The 18,744-nt window shown below is 35.4% G+C and overlaps 1 protein-coding gene across 1 annotated transcript; it reads left to right on the forward strand.

Moving 5' to 3' along the window:
- The first annotated feature begins 16,234 nt into the window (after nt 1–16,234).
- Nucleotides 16,235–17,821, forward strand: LOC111386440. Its single transcript, XM_023010907.1, has 2 exons — nt 16,235–16,656; nt 17,573–17,821. The coding sequence occupies exons 1-2, from the start codon at nt 16,429–16,431 to the stop codon at nt 17,804–17,806; spliced, it is 462 nt and encodes a 153-aa protein (XP_022866675.1). The 5' UTR covers nt 16,235–16,428; the 3' UTR covers nt 17,807–17,821.
- The last annotated feature ends 923 nt before the right edge of the window (nt 17,822–18,744 follow it).

The raw sequence follows: 18,744 nt of genomic DNA on the forward strand, positions 1-18,744 counted from the left end.
CTTTTGTAGGAAATTATGTTTAGTATTTTGTGGTATGGATGATTTTGGTCACGTTCTCTGGATACGTATAGAAACTGCATCTCCATAATAGGCAATGTAGTAGTGTAGGTTTTCAAGCCGCTGTTGTTCCCAACTGTCGAGAATTACAGAGACTATATGTCGTGAACGACATATGAACTGTCGGGACGTAATGTTGGTGTTTTGTTTGTTCACTATGGTCTCATGAAAATCAATTTTCCATTTCGACAAACTGTCAGTCGAAACTAATGGAACTTCTATGATCGACTAAGTTTATAGTAAGAAAAAGGTATTCATCTCGTTTGTGATAATGGAACTGTAATGATCGGTACTTTGCCTGCGAAACATAACGATCAAATTTGTATTGGCATACCATAATAACAACAGATTCATAAAATAAGTTGGGAATGTACAATGCTTATTTAAATTACGTTTTCTGGGGATTACATTTCACAATCACTTTTACACATCACGCTTGTTCAAGTGGCTTGTGATACAATATGGTTCGAACATGTGGTCCGATTATGACCAAGTCTCCCACATCGAGTGCATTTTCTCAGTTGGGTAGTGGACTCCTATCTAGCTCGCTTACGTCGCGTCGATGGTCTACCTAGAGGAAGACGTATAATCGGTGGCAAAATATGAGTGCCTAGGATTTCATTTGGAACAACCCAATCCACTTCCCGCGTAACGGGATATATGACTTCCATATAGGTACCCCTCCAATATTCCGATGTATAGTACGGAGAGCATAGATCGTATAATGACTTACCACTCAGGGTAGCACCACGAGTTGCATGAGCACATGACATATGATTTAGTTGAAACTCACGACATGTGCACGTGTTGTCGGAGAAGTCCACTATCTCCGTATCGTTGGATATTCCAACCTGGGTCAAGCTGTTTGTCAACTCATGGGCTCGAAGTCCAGTACCAACTTCAAATGTTTTTTGTAACTCGTTCTCGATCCTCGACGACAATATAGTACTGCATGTGGTTGCATTGGTTCGACGTTCGTAAAACCACTTCTGCATTGTTTTACGAATGTGCTCGACCAAACACGTGATTGGCAACGAACGAGCATGTCTCAGCATTGAGTTCAATGATTTTGCGTTATTGTTTGTCATAATATTGTATTGGTCGCCCACGAATAGTGCTCGTGATCAAAATGAAAAATCGGCTTTCTTCAAATACCTGTAACATCTTTCACTGACCCTACGAATCTGTCCCATTGGTCGTTTGAACTCTTCGACCCGATAAGTTATAGCAGCTCGTTTGAACAGGATTATTAAAAGTGCCTCTAAATTAGGTTCTTCTCCATATGCCACATACAACAACCATGGCGAGACAAAGGAAATAAGTGAGTAATAGCTCTTTCGATACTTCGTTTCCTGTCCAAAACAAATACAAGTTCATCTGAGTCGCCTATAAGATCTTTCAAGTTAGACATAAACCACATCCAAGATCGGTTAGTTTCGAAATCCACAATCCCCCACGCTAAGGGATATCTGTTTTTTGGCATCTTGGGCAGTTGCCAATAAAAGTGTACCCTTGTATGGACCTTTCAAGTGACTACCATCAACGCAAACAACGGGCCTCAAGTACTGCATGTAACCACGAATGCTTGCACCAAAAGCTAGGAAGAAGTAATGAAATCTATTTCACGAATCAAGTTCGATGTGGGTTACCATCCCCGGGATATTCTCACTTGACAGTATGAAGATAGTTTCTGAAAACTGTCCTCCGGTGTCCCATGCAGCATGTGTAAAGCGGCCACATTTCCCGTACGTGCCTTGCTGTAACTTATTTGGACACCGGGCTCACGTTCCATGTCACGTGCAATAGTGCTCGGATCATACGATCGGTTTGGATTATCCAATTTTCCCAAAATGTGCTCGACAATTACAGAACTCATCACATGTCGATGTGCATTACTGCGAAAATTGATGGAACATGTGTACACATTATTGAATTTACGGATCACAAAGATTGCAGACTGTTTCACAGTAGAAGCACGTAACATCCACTTGCAATTGCTGTCGGCGCATACAACGGTTAACATCTTCATGCTTGACCGGCTCACCCGAAATTGGAACTTGTTTTTCAAAGCAAGTGCACGAATTGTCGAGTACAACTCTTTATTGCTGAAGAACATTTCCTTTTCGGCAAGATCGGATGTAGTTACAGTTCTCATAAATTCATATCCATCCGAATCGTTGGAATGTGATAAAGAGTGCTCGTCATCGACGTCAACAGAATTAGCAGCCTCTAAACTAGGTGATGGGTTATCCAAGTTCTCATCTAATTGTGCAGTCCCGTTATCATACTCATGTGTTTCAAGTGCATTATTGTTTGAGACACTATGCATTCGATTCACCAAATCATGTTCCACGTTTTGCAGAACATCTACCGCGGCAAACGGAGGATCTTGAAAATTTGCATCCCTTCCCATGTCAACACTTGGGAGATCGGATTCCAAAACAGTAACGTAGATAGCAGTTTCTTTATGCACTGATATGTACCAATTTAAGTCTTCATTGTCGCATATTTCAGCCGGAGGTATATTCAAGTTAGGGACTTTAAACTTCAATTCAATTTGAGCGCGGGGATCAAGAGTACCAAGTTTCTCTTTCAACCTTAACATAAGCTCGGCTACGGTAATACTTGTTCACACCAGAATGGAAGTAATTTTGTCCCCTCTCCATTTTCATTCGTCATCCGCATGAACAAAATTTCCCCCATGTGACACGATGAATCTCAAATGATTATTCATATCTGAAATGTTGGGATTGCAATGGTAACAATTCAGAATCAATATGTTGGCATTTAATAGCATGAAAGTCGTACTTCATAATACGTAAATCAGTACAATAACAAAATGTCAAATCAAGGGTTTCTATCGTTTTGAAGTATCCAAATTGAAAGTAAAATTGTATAACTCAGCAGTTTGTAAATGTCAGATTTGACATCTCAAACGTTTAACCCGACGATTTGTAAATGTCAAACTCGACAGTTTAACTGTCGAGAATGTCGGGAAGCAGACGGCAGTGAATTTCTCAGGTTTCTTCAACACATCATATTAAGTGTGGTAATTATTATTCACCTACCAAATGACAAAATGAAAATGACATATTGGCATTGTCATTAAAGAGACTTTAATGGTGGTAATGGAAGAAATTGCTCAATGGTGATAATGACATTTTATTAAGGATTCAAAAAAACCAAACAAATGATGCATAATACTTTCAAATTAATTTCAAATAAATATGCCCATGTTGTATTTAATATGTACAAATACAAAGCTATAAAAGTAAAATAAAATAATTTGTAATTGCTAACTTCTCAAAGTGGATGTAGAATGCAATACAAATGTCTTTTTGATCAATGAAAATGAAGAATATGGAGAAGAGGTAGGGTTTCTTGTTTATGTTTCGTTTTCTAATTTATTTGGTAATTTTTTATTAACAAAAATTCATATTAATCAATAAAATATACATGTATCCATGTTTTGTATATATAAATTAAATGATCACATCAAATCAATGCTTTTCCTTCAAATCAAGCATTTAATGCTACTAAAAATGTGTAATTAAGGGTAATTTGGACTTTGCACTCCAAAAATGTGACATTTTTGCTCACAAAAAGTGAAAATGACAATTTTTTTTGAACTTTTATTTTTTGTGACATTTTTGTAAATTCCCCACAAAATAATTATGTCAAACAAATGTTCTTCCACATATCATGCCATTAGCATTAAAAAAATAATAATTTTAGTAAATATAAACTGTCATGATCACAAAAAAAAAACTCTTCGCACATGAGTTTAAAAAAAAAAAAACTCTCTGCACAGTGCGAAGAGATGACAAACCATGTGCGGAGTAAAAAAGAAAGAAAAAACTCTCCGCATAGTGCGGAGAGATGACAAACCATGTGCGGAGAGTTGACAAACTCTTTGTACAGTGCAAAATAAAAAAAAATCTCTCCGCACAGTGCAGAGAGATGGCATTCTGTGCAGACACTGTCCTCACAAAGTGCGAACTCTCCATATAGTGCAGAGTAAAAAAAAACTTTGCACGGTGCGGAGAGTTGGCAAACTCTCCATACAGTGCGAAGTTTAAAAAAAAACCTCTGCACAGGGACTGTCACGTGCGTTGCACGAATTTTGCATCTATTGTATTTTTTTAATGTATGAATGTTAGTTTTTTGAAAATTTTTTGAAACAATATCTAGAAATATTTCCATGATATAAGAAAATAATTGCAAATTATTTTTACAATTGCATAACAGTATTGTGTCTTCTAGAAAAAAATATACTTGTATATTTCATACTTGAATAAGAAATATACGAGATTATACAAATTATTTTGCTTATATTATTTGATAGTGTTGATATGATTGAATTGAATGTGAATATTATATTTCTAAATTTTGTGTAATTCAATATTGAAAAATTGAAGATTGAGCACCATATTCATATGCATTTATATTTTGTACTTCATATATATTAAATATTTATTTTATGCTTATGTTGAAAAAATAAAAATCTGAAATTTTTTTTGAAATTCGATTTGGTAAGTGAATGTACGGTGTTTTGCATTCTCGGTATTTGTAAGTGCAAAAATTGGTATATAAAAAGACAGTAAGCTGCAAATACGGCAGGCAGCAAATATGGTAGGCAGCATATACGTCAAGTTGCAAATATGGTAAGATGAAAATACGGTAAGTTGTTTGCAAATACGGTAGGTTGCAAATAAGGTAAGTTGCAAATACGGTAGGCAGCATATACGGTAAGGTGCAAATACGATAAGTTGTTTGCAAATATGACAGGCTACAAATACGGTAAGCTGAAAATACGGTAGGCAGCATATATGGTGAACTGTCTGCAAATACGGTAAGCTACATAAATGGATTTATAATTTGTTATAAATGTATAAAATTTATTTAATATTAAATTTCTTAAGTATTAAATATTGTAATTCAATATTGTTTCATTTTTTATAATTGTATTTCCGAAAATTAAAAAAAATTGTTATGAAATTGCTAATTTTTAAATGTGTTTTTTTGTTGGAGATAAAAATAATTTTTTTATGTTATTTGTAAAAAAAAAATTATTGTAATTTTATTAGCGTAATAAGAAGATTTATTATGTATTTATATTTTTTGCATTTTGTGATAATTTTGTTTATAGTGATTAACAAATATTCTTCCACACACGCATCATGCCAACAACATAAAAAAAAATAATAATTTTAGTATCTATAAACTCCATGAGGCAAAAAAATAAAAATAAAAATAAATCTCCGCACATGAGCCAAAAAAGACTCCGCAAAGTGCGAAGAGATGTCAAACTATCTCTCCGCATAGTGTGAAGAGAAAAACAAAAACTTTCGGGACTTTATTTGCAAGTTCCAAGAGGCATTTTCTCAAACAACTTTTAAGCAATGCATTAAACACTTTAATTCCTGGCCTACAACCCGAAAGTATAATTTCATTGAAAATTGTATCCGCTTCTAATGTCCAAGAGCTGTTATCAAGCAAGTGTAAAATATTGAATTTGGTTGGTACCCTAGTGCCTCCATTTGTGAAAGCAATGTCATGGTACTATCAATATTCCCTTCTTTGCACAACTCACATATTGTTTCATTGTATGATCACGAGAAAGTTCATTTCTAATACTGTAAATATGATTTGCATGTTCAGAAATTGAGCTTTGACTGGAATTTAAAGAAGACATAATTGATTTTGAGCCATGTTTTTCGACTTTGTTTTGTTGTATATACGAAAAATTTACAATCTTGAAATTTGACTTGTAATTAAAGAATTTGAAAACAACTCTCCACATTGTTCAGAGAGTTTTTTTTTTACTCCACACATGGTTCAACTCTTTTCGCACTGTGCAAAGAGATTTTTTTCTCTCCACACTTTTTTTTACCCCGCACATGGTTCAACTCTCTACGCACTGTACGAAAAGTTGTCATGGTGCGAACTAACTCTCTGCACTGTGCGAAGAGATTAATTGTCTCCGCATAATGCAGAGAATTTTTTTTGCTCTCCATACTGTGCGAAGAGTTTGTCAACTCTCCGCACATGGTTCAACTCTCTCCGCAATGTGCGGAGAATTTTTTTATTTTTAGTCCGCACTTGGTTCAACTCTCTCCGTACCGTGCGGAGAGTTTTTTTTTCAATTTTACAATATTGAATTATACAAAATTTAGAAATATAATCTTTACATTTAATTCAATCATATCAACACTATCAAAGAATACAAGCAAAATAGTTTATATATTTCTTATTCAAGTATGAAATATACAAGCATATTTTTTCTAAATAACATACTGCTATGCAATTGTAAAAATAATTTACAATTATTTTCTTATATCATGAAAATATTTTTAGATATTATTTCAAAAACTTTCCAAAAAAAACTAAAATTTATACACTAATAAAAATATGATAAATACAAAATTCGTACAACGCACGTGATAGCGACTAGTTTAATGTATATTCGGTGAGATGGTTGCCAAGTAATTTCTTTATTTCTCCAACCTTCTTTAACTTTGCTTGCTTAATTTCAGTCTTGCAAGTAATTTTCTCAATCTCAATCATCTTATATTATTGAATATAATACGTTGACTGTTGTTGTAGGATGAAGTATGATGTATGAAAGATGTAATGCAATTACAACTGAGCTACACTGTCAGAAAAAATTGACCTAAGCTTGATCGACCCTCACAATAGGGTATAGGGTCACTTTTTTCTTCCAATTGTTTATTCGCGCGGGACCCAATACTTGTGGGAGACAGTCAAAGCCACTATCATTCTGGCAAGGAGGCTTTTTTTCATGCAATTAAGTCTCTGTTTGTTACCCTTTAACAAATTAAATTGTTTATTACAATAACATTCTCTACCACACATTCACACAATAAAATATTCTACACAAACCAATAAAATTTCTTTAAATTTCAACTTCACATTCTCTAAAAAATATTATTCAAAACTCTATATTTTCTCTCATAAAGGGAGACAGACAGGCTCTGGTTGTTTCATAATCACAAAAACTTCATTAATAAAAATAACTTCTTCTTTTTTTTTAAAAAAAAGAATGTTTTCCTTAAAAGAATCATTAAATACCGTGCAGAATAATAATATTAGAAATCGCGCTATGATTAATTAGTTTATTTTATCTAGAAATTAACAATGAACAATCACAACCATTATCCTCGAATGCTTTTCTTGAAATACTAAACTTTGGTCACCTTGTCAGCTTAATTAAAAACGCGTGGTTCAGGTTAGAACAAATTATGGTCAAATTTATTGTTAATCCGACCAAACTTTTTAGTGTTTTTTTTTTAATCGTGTAATCTTTTGTTCCGAAAGTGTGTGCCTTCTGTATAGAGTATAGACCAAACTTTGGCTAGGCAGGATAATCTGATGGGCAGGAGTCAAGCGCAGAGTCAGAAAATGATGTTGGGATGGGGTGAAAATAAAAAAATAGAAAATGATATTGGGATGGGGTGAAAATTAAATTTTTTTAATGAACTTATGTCACAAGAATTCGAGTTTCGGAGGCTATCTTGTGACATTGACAATAAAAAGTATACGATACTCAATGAAATAAAAAAAAGTTTAGATGTCTCACATTAATATATTCCACTAAATCTTTGTATTTTTTTTACCAAATGCTTATCTTAAAAAATAGAAACTAACCGAATCATGATAGAAATAAGCAAAAATATATATTCACTAATGAAAAAAAAAAAAAAAAACTTAATAAGTACTCTTCTAATAACTTTTACAACCAATCCTTTCGAACAACTGAAACTTGATTGAACATGCAATCAATAATATTTCACTATAATTCATGTGATTTTGTCTCAAAATATTATTTGATGTTTTCATAGATCTTCTATATCACTACATTTCAAAGTGGGTGAAGAATCTCAATCAAAGTAAGAAAAATTAACTAAGCATTTCGAGGGTTAAAGATATTAAATTTAATTCACGTCCATTTTTTGCTCGATTTCAAGAATATACTCGTATGTAGATTACTTTATGAATAAATAAATTTTAACAATTTTTTTTTTAATTGTCAATATCAAATTTATAGTAAGTTATTTATTTTGATCATGATATCTATTTTATGGTAAAAATAAGTAATTTTTTTAATAAATATGAATAAATAATAAATGAAAACACATGTAGAAATAAAAAATAATGATTATTTTTAAATTTTAAAAAATATGTAGTGTCTCTAACTATTAAAATAAGTAATTTACTTTTACATCTAATCAATACAAATTATCTATAATAAAATTTACTTAATAATTATAAGTAAATTTCAGTCAAACATACATTAAATAGAATATCTAATTTGATAATAAAATATTCACATTTTATGAATTTCATGAAACGAGTAATTAATAATTAGTGTCTTTTATACAATTTAAATAATGTGGAAATTACACCATTCCCTATGATTAAAATTCCAAATTCACAAATCACACCCAATGTTTGTTTATTCCAAAATCAGATGTTTTAATTAATTAATAGATATAAAATATTAATAATAATTTTATTAAATTAAATTAATTTATAAACCAACCCTCCTTCAACCCTCTTCATTCCCCCTTCCCCGATTCTCACGTCTCTCTCTCACATCTGCCTCTCTCTTTTTGCTGTCCCCGTAGCCATCTGGCATCTGCAGTGTAGATCACGACGATGGTGGCGTCGGCGGGCGGCGATCTACGTGCAGTGGCGGGCGACTATCACGTGCGGTTGTCACGCTGCACGTATCGCAACTACAGTGGCGGCATGTGTTCGGCTAGGTGTGCGTGTGTTCGTGGGTGTGTGCGCACGGCGGTGAATGGTATTTGTGAAGCAGATCCACCCATTTGTGAATGGCGGTGGTGCGATCTCTGTGGAGGTGGTGCGACTGGTTGATTGGGCGATCTGTGGCGGTGGTGCGATCTGGTGTCCCTCCGTTGGTGCGTTCTGGCGGCGGTGGCGTGATGGGAATGGTGGTGGCTACGGGGTTGAGGTGGTAGCGGGTTTGGGAGGTTTCTGTTGGGTGGTCGCTGTGGTGTGATGGGCCTGAGAGCACCGATTTATTTGAGATGATGGAGATGGTGGCGGTGGGTGGAGTTTGTTGCTCAATCTGTGGATCTGTTGTGGAATCTGTGAATCCTGAGGTGATGATCATGGATTTGTTGTCAATCTGTGTTGTTGGTGTGTGGTGGCGACGATGGCAGCTTGAGAAGCGGTGTTCGTTGCAGCGTCGCCTTCCAATTTGTGGCCAATATTTGACTTATGTGATGTGACCAACCATTTAGTTGCCTGTGACTCCCAATTGTGGTGTTGGGGTGTGGCGGGCGACGTTGGTGGCGAGGAAAATTGTGACTTTGACCGGCAATTGTGACTTATAATTGGATATGTGACCTACAAAATTGTGACTGTGACTCCCAATTAACTAAGTTGTGATCGAAAAATTAATCGTGACCAATTAATTTAATAATTTGCAACAAGTGAATGAGTTGTGACCAATAAAAGTTTTGAACTGTGACTAATAAAAATTTGGATTCATGATCGAAAAAATTCTGTGACATATAAAATTTTCAATTTGTGACTAAGATATAAGTCACAAATATCTGTGACATATTTGGTTTGGTGGTGGTCACGTATAATTTGATTGATCGTGACCATTAAATTGGTTAACCTGTGATTAATAAACAATACGTGACCACTAAAAATAATAAATTATGACAGAGAATAGTGTGTTACCTAAAAAAAATAATATGTGACTTATAATATTTGTGATCTGTGACTTATGTGATCAACAAACAAATCGTGACCTACAAAATTTTTGAATTGTGACATTAAAAAATCTTCATTTGTGATCGAAAATTAATTTGTGATTTATAAAAGTTTTGATTTGTGACCAATAAATTGATAAGTGTGATTAAAAATTAATTCATGACTAAAATTAATAAATAATACGTGACCTGAAAATTGTGTTTGTGACCGAAAAATTAATCTGTGACCTATAAAATTTTTGATTCGTGATCGAAAAATAGTATGTGACTTATAATTTATTGAGTTGTGACCGAAAAATTAATCAGTGACTTATAAAATTTTTGATTTGTGATCGAAAAATAATATGTGACCTATAAAATTTTTAATTTGTGACTGAAAAATAAGTTGTGATCAATAATATGATAAGTCGTGACTAAAAATTAATCTGTGACTAATTATTTTTGGATTTGTGACCAATAAACAAACTGTGACTTACAAAATTTTTGAATTGTGAACGTAAAAAAATTTGTGACATAAAATTCTTGATTTGTGACCAAAAAATAATAAGTAACTAATTATATTGTTAATTTGTGACCAAATTGTATAGATCCGTGACCTAAATATATTTAATTAATAAAATAATTAATTAACTAATTAAATTATAAATAATTTTTAATAAAAATCTGATTTTAGAAATTTGAAACTTGTTTTCTTGTTTTTGAAATGTGCCATAATTAATTTCTTAGTTATGAAATTTTCCCTTAAATAATTGAACATTGGACTTGGTTGAGATTTAGACTAGAGTTGGGCTAATGCTAATATTTGAGCTAAAACTCTACACTTTCTTCTTAATTTTTTATATGGGTTAGGAAGTAGTGCTGGGCCTCCCTCCCTCCCAACCCCACTACCTCTGCCTATGGCAGAAGCAGTCGTATGATCATAGAATCAATTTTTTTTTTTGTCTCATTTAATAAATTTTTGGTTTAAACCTGGAAAAAATAGAATTTATTTATAGGAGATAAAAAGTTTCTTGAGATAAATTTTGTTCTAAATGTATCTAGTTTTGTACTTGATTTATCTTTAGGCTTAAACAAGACGAGTAGATTGATCAAGAACCACGACTACCTGGAGTGGAAGTAAGTAAACAATTTGTTGATTGCTACTCATGAAGAAAAAACAAATGTAACAAAAATTAGGAAAAAGATTAAAATATTACCTTAAATGTTGTAACTTTCAAATTAAAGATTAATATTAATTTTTCGTTTTGATTTTTAATTTTTAGTTTAATACAAAATTAAAACTAATAATATTAGAGGGCAACACACACTTTAATTGGTTTAGTTATCATTATTGTGGGGTTGAATTTTCACTATAAAAGGAGGTGATATTTCATAAATTTAAGAAAACCCACAACTTGAAACGATATTATATATACATTTTATATTCTATTACTTTGATAACTCGGTAAAAACTCATTATTATCTTCCTATGATCATGCCATAGAGGGAGAATTGATTATGAAGCAACGCGATTTTAGGATAGTGTCCTTGATGTAACTCTCTAAGACTTACTTTTTAAATCTCTTTTTCATCTTTATGTTGTGTTATTATTATTGAATTATATATATTATGTTATTATGTAAATCGATAATTTATACACAAATCACCCCCTTTTTTTCCTAACAATCTAAAGTCATGTTGGCGTGCTTGTGTGAAAGGATAATTATTGCTTATTTTTAGGTGTTTACTGAGTCTTACTTTTGTTAAATAAATTCCTAATCTTTAGGATTAATTGAGACTGTTAGTGGTCAGTTTTACTAACCACGTTAGCTGATGTTTAGCTAAACGTGAACTTTATTTCAGTTGTTCTGTTAAGTACTTTAAGGGCTATATATATAGCCAAGATCGTTCAATAAATGGGTCATTCATCCAGAATATCTTTGAGCTTTGTTGTGTTATTGTTTGCTTCATCAGAGCTTCCCAACATTCTGGTATCAGAGCCAGCACTGGCCTGAGAGACAAAAAGGCAGTAGCTTTGAGTGACCACCAAAACAGAAAGAGATGTCACATGAAGTGAAATTCGCAAGCCCGCAATTCCAATCTTCAATGGTCATTATGACCACTGGGCTATGCTGATGGAAAAAATTTTGAGATCCAAACAATATTGGGATCTTGTGGAGACAGGATGCGTGCGACCAGTAGAAACAGTGTTGACAAAGGTGTAGTAGACGAGTTATGAGGGATTGCAGCTGAAGGATTTGAGGGTCAAGAATTATCTATTCCAAGCAATAGATAGGTCAGTCATGGAGACCATCCTAAAGAAAGACACCGCGAAGGACATTTGGGATGCTATGAAAAAGAAGTACGAAGGGAACACAAGAGTGAAGAGGTCGACTCTTCAAAGTCTCCGCAGAGATTTTGAAACCCTAGAGTTGAAATCAGGTGAAACTATTACTGTTTACTTTTCTAGGGTTATGGCAGTGGCAAATAAGATGCGTGTGTATGGAGATGAGATGACTGATATAACTGTGGTTGAAAAGATTTTGAGGTCTTTGACAGATAAGTTCAATTATATTGTTTGTACCATTGAAGAGTCCAAAGATATTGATGCCATGTCTATAGATGAATTACAGTGTTTACTGATGGTTCATGAGTAGAAGTTCAATAGACACAGCAATGATGAGCAAGCTCTTAAAGTTACATATGAAGAAAGGTACAGTGGCAGAGGCCAAGGAAGAAGCGACTTCAGGGGTAGGGGAAGAGGCAGAGGTTGACAAGCTTTTACAAAAGCCACGGTGGAGAGTTTCAAATGCCATCAACTCGGGCACTTTCAATATGAATGTCCGAGTTTGAATAAGGAAGCAAACTATGTTGAGCTTGAAGAAGAGGATGAGATGTTGTTGATGTCCTATGTAGAGCTGCATGCTTGGTTTCTTGACTCGGGGTGCTCCAATCACATGTGTGGGGATCAAGCCATGTTCTCAAGGCTGGATGAGCGCTTCAAGCATTCAGTCAAGCTGGGCAACAACACCAGGATGGAGGTGACAGGAAAAGGTGATGTAAAGCTTCTAATTGATGGTGTTAACCATATTATTACTGAAGTGTACTATGTTCCTGAGTTAAAAAATAATCTCCTGAGCATATGGCAGCTTCAAGAGAAAGGCTTGGCAATTTTGATTGAGGGAGGGGTATGCAAGATCTTTCATCCCTATAAGGGCTTGATTATTCAGACTGACATGAGCACAAATAGGATGTTCATCTTGTTTGCCCAATCACAAATAACGTCTCAGCAACAACATGAAGAGTGTCTTCACACAAACTCACAGGATCTGTCTCAGCTTTGGCATCGGAGATATGGGCACTTAAGCTACAAGGGTTTGAGGACCTTGCAGAGCAAGAAAATGGTGCATGGCCTTCCTAACTTCACTGCCTCAGATGAGTTGTGCGAAGATTGCATTATTGGCAAGCATCACCGTGATACTATATCCAGGAAGAGTTATTGGAGAACAGTTCAAATATTGGGTCTCATCCATGCAGACATCTACGGTCCAATCACTCCCATGTCCAACAGTAACAGAAGGTATTTTTTGTGTTTCATAGATGACTACAGTAGAAATGATATTTTTTTTTAGTGAGAAGTCAGAAGCATTGAGTCATTTCAAGTGTTTTAAGAAAATGGTGGAGAATGAAACAGGTTTGCCGATCAAGTGTCTGCGTACGAACAGGGGAGGCGAGTTCACCTCAATTGAATTCAACAACTTCTGCATGGAGAATGGCATTAAAAGGCAGCTGACAACTGCCTACACCCCTCAACAAAATAGTGTAGCTGAACGAAAGAATAGAACTGTAATGAACATGGTTCGTGCAATGCTCTCAGAAAAGGGAATTCCAAAACCATTTTAGGCAGGGGCAGTAAATTGGAGCAATTATTTGTTGAACAGATGTCCAACCTTGGCAGTCAAAAACATCACACCCGAAGAAGCATGGAGCGGAATGAAGCCTTCAGTTGATCATTTTCGGGTTTTTGGTTGCATAGCACATGTTCATGTGCCAAAGGAACGGTGGACTAAACTTGACAATAGAAGTTCTATTTGTGTATTTTTGGGTGTTAGTGAGGAATCTAAGGGATATAGATTGTATAATCCTATTACTAAAAGGGTAGTGGTGAGTAGGGATGTGATATTTGAAGAGGATAGACAATGGAATTGGGATGAGAGTTATGAAGAACAAATTTTGGTAGATTTAGAATGGGAAGATGATGATGCAGGAGTAGGTGATAATAATGGTGAGGGAGATGAAAACACTGATGGGGTTGAAAATAATGGTAAAAATATTGGTGTGATTGGCAGTGGTGATAGAGGAAATGAATCTCCAAACAATGGGGATAGTGAAGATAGTGGAAGTAGTATTGGTAAGAGAGTGGGAAATTGTCCAGGATGGATGAGGGATTATGTTAGTGGGGAGGACCTCGGGTTATCTAAAGATGAGAGTAATATGGAACTAATGGTGTCAAGTGATCCATTGTACTATGAAGAAGCAGTGAAGAATGCAAGCTGGAGATTGGCAATGGACAATGAAATTAAGTCCATACAGAAAAACAAGACATGGACGTTGGTTACATTGCCTGTTGGAGCCAAGAAAGTTGGGGTGAAATGGATCTATAAAACCAAGTATAATGAGCATGAAGAGCTTGAGAAGCACAAAGCAAGCTTAGTGGTCAAGGGGTACACGCAGAAACATGGGATAGACTACACCGAGGTCTACGCTCCAGTGGCAAGAATGGAGATAGTAAGGATGGTGGTGGCTCTTGCAGCTCAAAAAAATTGGAAAATATTCCAGTTAGATGTAAAACAGCATTTCTCCATGGTGAACTTGATGAAGATGTGTACGTTGAGCAGCCAAAGGGTTATGAGGTCAAAGGAAGTGAGGACGAGGTCTACAAGTTACACAAGGCTCTATACGGCTTAAAGCAAGCTCCACGAGCTTGGTTCAGCCGCATCGAAACTTACTTTGTCAGTGAGGGTTTTGAAAGATGCCCAAATGAGCAGACTCTCTTCACAAAAAGTAGCAAAGAAGGTAAAATACTTATTGTAAGTATTTATATTGATGATCTAATCTATACTGGTGATGATGAAGAGATGATGAGCAGTTTCAAGTGTTCAATGATGCAAGTTTTTGAAATGACTGATCTGGGAAAAATGAAGTTCTTTCTCGGCATTAAAGTATCCCAACGGCCTGGATAGTCATGCGGTCAATAGTCCAATTGTTCCAGGTTGCAAGTTGAGCAAGGATGAAGAAGGAGTTGCAATTCATGAGTCATATTACAAGCAAATTGTAGGGAGCCTCATGTATCTCACTGCAACTCGTCCAGAGATAATGTACACTGTGAATTTGATCAGCAGGTTCATCGCTAAGCCTACAGAGATTCACTTACAAGCTGCCAAAAGGATATTAAGGTATTTGAAGGGTACTTTTGATTATGGAATTATGTACAAGAAAGGGAGTTCAGATGACTTGATTGCCTACACAGATAGTGACTATGCTGGTGACTTAGATGATCAGAAAAGCACTTTCGGTTATGTTTTTCTGTTAAGTTTTGGAGCAGTATCTTGGCTTTCAAAGAAACAGTCGACTGTTACATTGTCAACCACAGAGGCAGAGTTTGTGGCAACAGTTGGGTGTGCAAGTCAAGCAGTGTGGATGAGAAGAGTTTTGGAGCAGTTGGGACATATACAAAAGAAGGGCACCATAGTCATGTGTGACAACAGCTCCACCATCAAATTCTCTAAGAATCTTGTCATGCATGGGAGGAGCAAACATATTGATGTACGTTTCCATTTTTTGAGAGAGCTTTACGAGGATGGAACCATTGAGTTGTAACACTGTGGAACCGAGGAGCAAACTGCAGATGTTATGACAAATCTATTGACGGTTGGTACCAATACGAAAAGTTCATTGACGGTTGAAAGGCCCACTTGATTTTGAAATACTCCATTCGTCCCAATTATATATGATTGTTTCGTTTTTCACACGAATTTAGAAATTTTCTTTAGTGTCATTGAAAAATTACTTTTTACTAAGATTTTTCCTAGGTTACCCCTATATAATTTTTAGTATGTAGTAGTAAATTATTGTTGAAAGTAATAAAGAATTTGAATAATTTAATTTAAAAAAGAAGACATGATAGTTGTTCCATATTTTTAAGAAGTGAGAAATATGTATATTTGAATTATTTCGAGAAGTTGGCATATTAAGGAAGGAAAATTGCATAAGGGTATATCAGTAAAGTAATAAAAATAAAATATTTCAAATTAAGAAACATGTCTTTATATTTGGGATAAAAGAAAAATAAAATTCAGTTTATATAATTGAGATGGAATGAATAATTTTATTCATATTTAAGTCTATCCATAGCTATCGTCCGTTTCTTACAAATGACATTTTGTGACTTGACCAATGGGGCAATAAAAAAAACTATAACAATTAATCAGAATGGCAATACTCTTATAAGATCTGTCCCCTAAATTCGTTTGTAATTGCGAAGATCCTCCAGTAGAGCAGAATCGAAGCACATCAATACGTCGTCGTTTAGCTGAAACCAGTCGTTTCATCAGGTTTCGCCATGTCGATGGTGCCTTCCACCCCGACTGCCTCCGCATCATCGTCCTCCCAATATACATACGCCGCACCTACGGCCCCCGCCTCCTATTTTCCGACGCCGTTCCATCTCCAACAAGCTCCGGCGCCTGTCCCGTACATAGGCGCCACTCCTCCGCCATCTGTCCCGTCGATGGCGCTACCGGTGTATCCTGCTCCCCCTACCGTTTACACGTTGCCTCAATTCCAGCAGGTAAGTTTACTTTTATGTTGCGCTGAAATTTAGCGTTTTAATGGATATCCGGGAATTTTAGGGTTTACGTTTATTTTTGGAATTCACGGGCGGGGCTGTAATGTTTTGATTTTTTAATTTTTTATTTAGACATATGGATTAGGCTATGGTGAATGCCTTGATTACACTTATGAAGTTAAATTGAAATATGCGACCCCCCCTACCTTGTATTGGTCGCCTCAATTGCAGCAGTCAAAATTACTTGTTTTTCAAATTTGGCATTTTAATCGATATTCGGCAATTCTGGGATTTACTTTTAATTATGAAATTCATGGGCTGGGCTGTAATGTTCTAATTTTGTATTGAATTCAATGCTGGTGGCATTACCTGTAACCTGTCTGTCTCGCTCCCTGCACTCTTTACTCATTGCCTCAATATCAGCAGGCAAATTAGTTTTTATGTTTTCGGAAGTTAGCATTTTAATGGGGTATTCAGGAATTCGAGGGGTTATATTTATTTATGGAGTTCACCTGCGGGGTTGAAATGTTTTACTTTTTTGCACGCATCTAAAAAGTGTGCCTAGGCTTCACTTTGACATGAAGCTTGGCCTTGTCATCTAGTCACCTACATAGGCTTGTAAAAGCTTGAAGATTTTGTATTAGATTATGCTGAATTTTTTTATTTGTGTTTTAAATCAGATTTAAGCACTTGAGCATTGATAGTCACTACATTTTGGCACTTCTTGAGTCATTGTGTAAATTTTGTATTGAACGACTTGATTGGTTGTGTTCTTTTGATTATTTTTGCTAATGGATCTTCTACCAGATGGAAAGAAAATAAGTTCTTCAAATGCTTTCTGGGAAAAGTAAATCAATTTATACTTTTTTTTTTGTTCATCACTCTTTCTAGTTCTGATGGTGAATGTGGATATCTACAGGCTCAGCAGTTGTTTCAGAGAGATGCGCAAACCATAACTCCAGAAGCTCTTGAGAGTGTGAAAGCTGCACTTGCGAGCAGCGAGATCGAGCACAAAGCAGAGACTAAAAAGAAGGCAATTCCTCGGAAAGCTGCAGGGCAATCCTGGGAGGATCCTACTCTTGCAGAGTGGCCCGAGAGTATGTTTTTGTCTCCCTCTCCATATATTTATTCTTTTCTTTTCCCCAACTGGTAGGCAAGCTTAAACTCTGAAATATTAGCAATTCCTTGGCTATGTTGTAGGATTCATTTATTTATATCTTTATATTGTTTCTGTTGGAACGTTATGCTAGAAGCTGTTGACATGGAGATTGCTTAGGGTGATTAGAATAATTGGTTGACCTCAATTATAGATTCGGGGAATCAAGATCTGTATGCTCCGCAGTTAGGGAAAGATTCATTCTTTTGTAGGATTGCTATAATAAGGTTCAGTTCCCTTTCAGGATTGGGCCATCGCTCACCTTTCCTATAAAGAGATAAAATCATGCTATCCCTTTACCCCCCAGAATCCATGGAAAAAGATGAGGTCTATTTCCGCTCTAAAGGCCGTAATAATACATTATTTGCAATGAAACTCTAGAGAAGGTTAAAGTAAAATTATTGTTAGTCTTTAGCAGCAATTCATGTTGGACTATGGTAATTGCAAGGGTAAGAGTGGCCCTTGAGTAAAATTGGTCTTGCTCATGCTGAATCCTTGTTTTGACCATTAATCTTATTGCTCAGATGTGGGGTTAATCACGTGCTTAAGAGTTAATCTCAGTAAGATTTAGAGATGCAATGCTATGCAGGGTATGGGCATGAACTTGGTATGACAATGTTGATTTTAGTCAGATTTATAGATATATGGTTGATAGTCAGTCATTCACTTTAAAATTTTCTTGTTGAACCTATCTGTTCATGTGTACTCAACCTGTGACATGGATTTAAACTTGGTTTCAATAACTCATGGCTGCTGAATACCCCCATTCTACTGTGTATAGTTGCCAGTTCTAGTCTTTACTTATCACTTGGTTGAAACCCATGGCTGCTGAATACCCCCATTCTACTGTGTATAGTTGCCAGTTCTAGTCTTTACTTATCACTTGGTTGAAACCCATGGCTGCTGAATACCCCCATTCTACTGTGTATAGTTGC

The sequence above is a fragment of the Olea europaea genome, unplaced genomic scaffold (genome assembly GCF_002742605.1).
Source record: "Olea europaea var. sylvestris unplaced genomic scaffold, O_europaea_v1 scaffold355, whole genome shotgun sequence".
NCBI classification, from domain to species: domain Eukaryota; kingdom Viridiplantae; phylum Streptophyta; class Magnoliopsida; order Lamiales; family Oleaceae; genus Olea; species Olea europaea.

Bases quoted from the DNA above. Each gene is read 5' to 3' on its own strand.
- LOC111386440 (XM_023010907.1), top strand. From the start codon at position 16,429: ATGTCGATGGTGCCTTCCACCCCGACTGCCTCCGCATCATCGTCCTCC. The intron at 16,657-17,572 runs GTAAGTTTACTT...GGATATCTACAG, and splicing joins CGTTGCCTCAATTCCAGCAG to GCTCAGCAGTTGTTTCAGAG.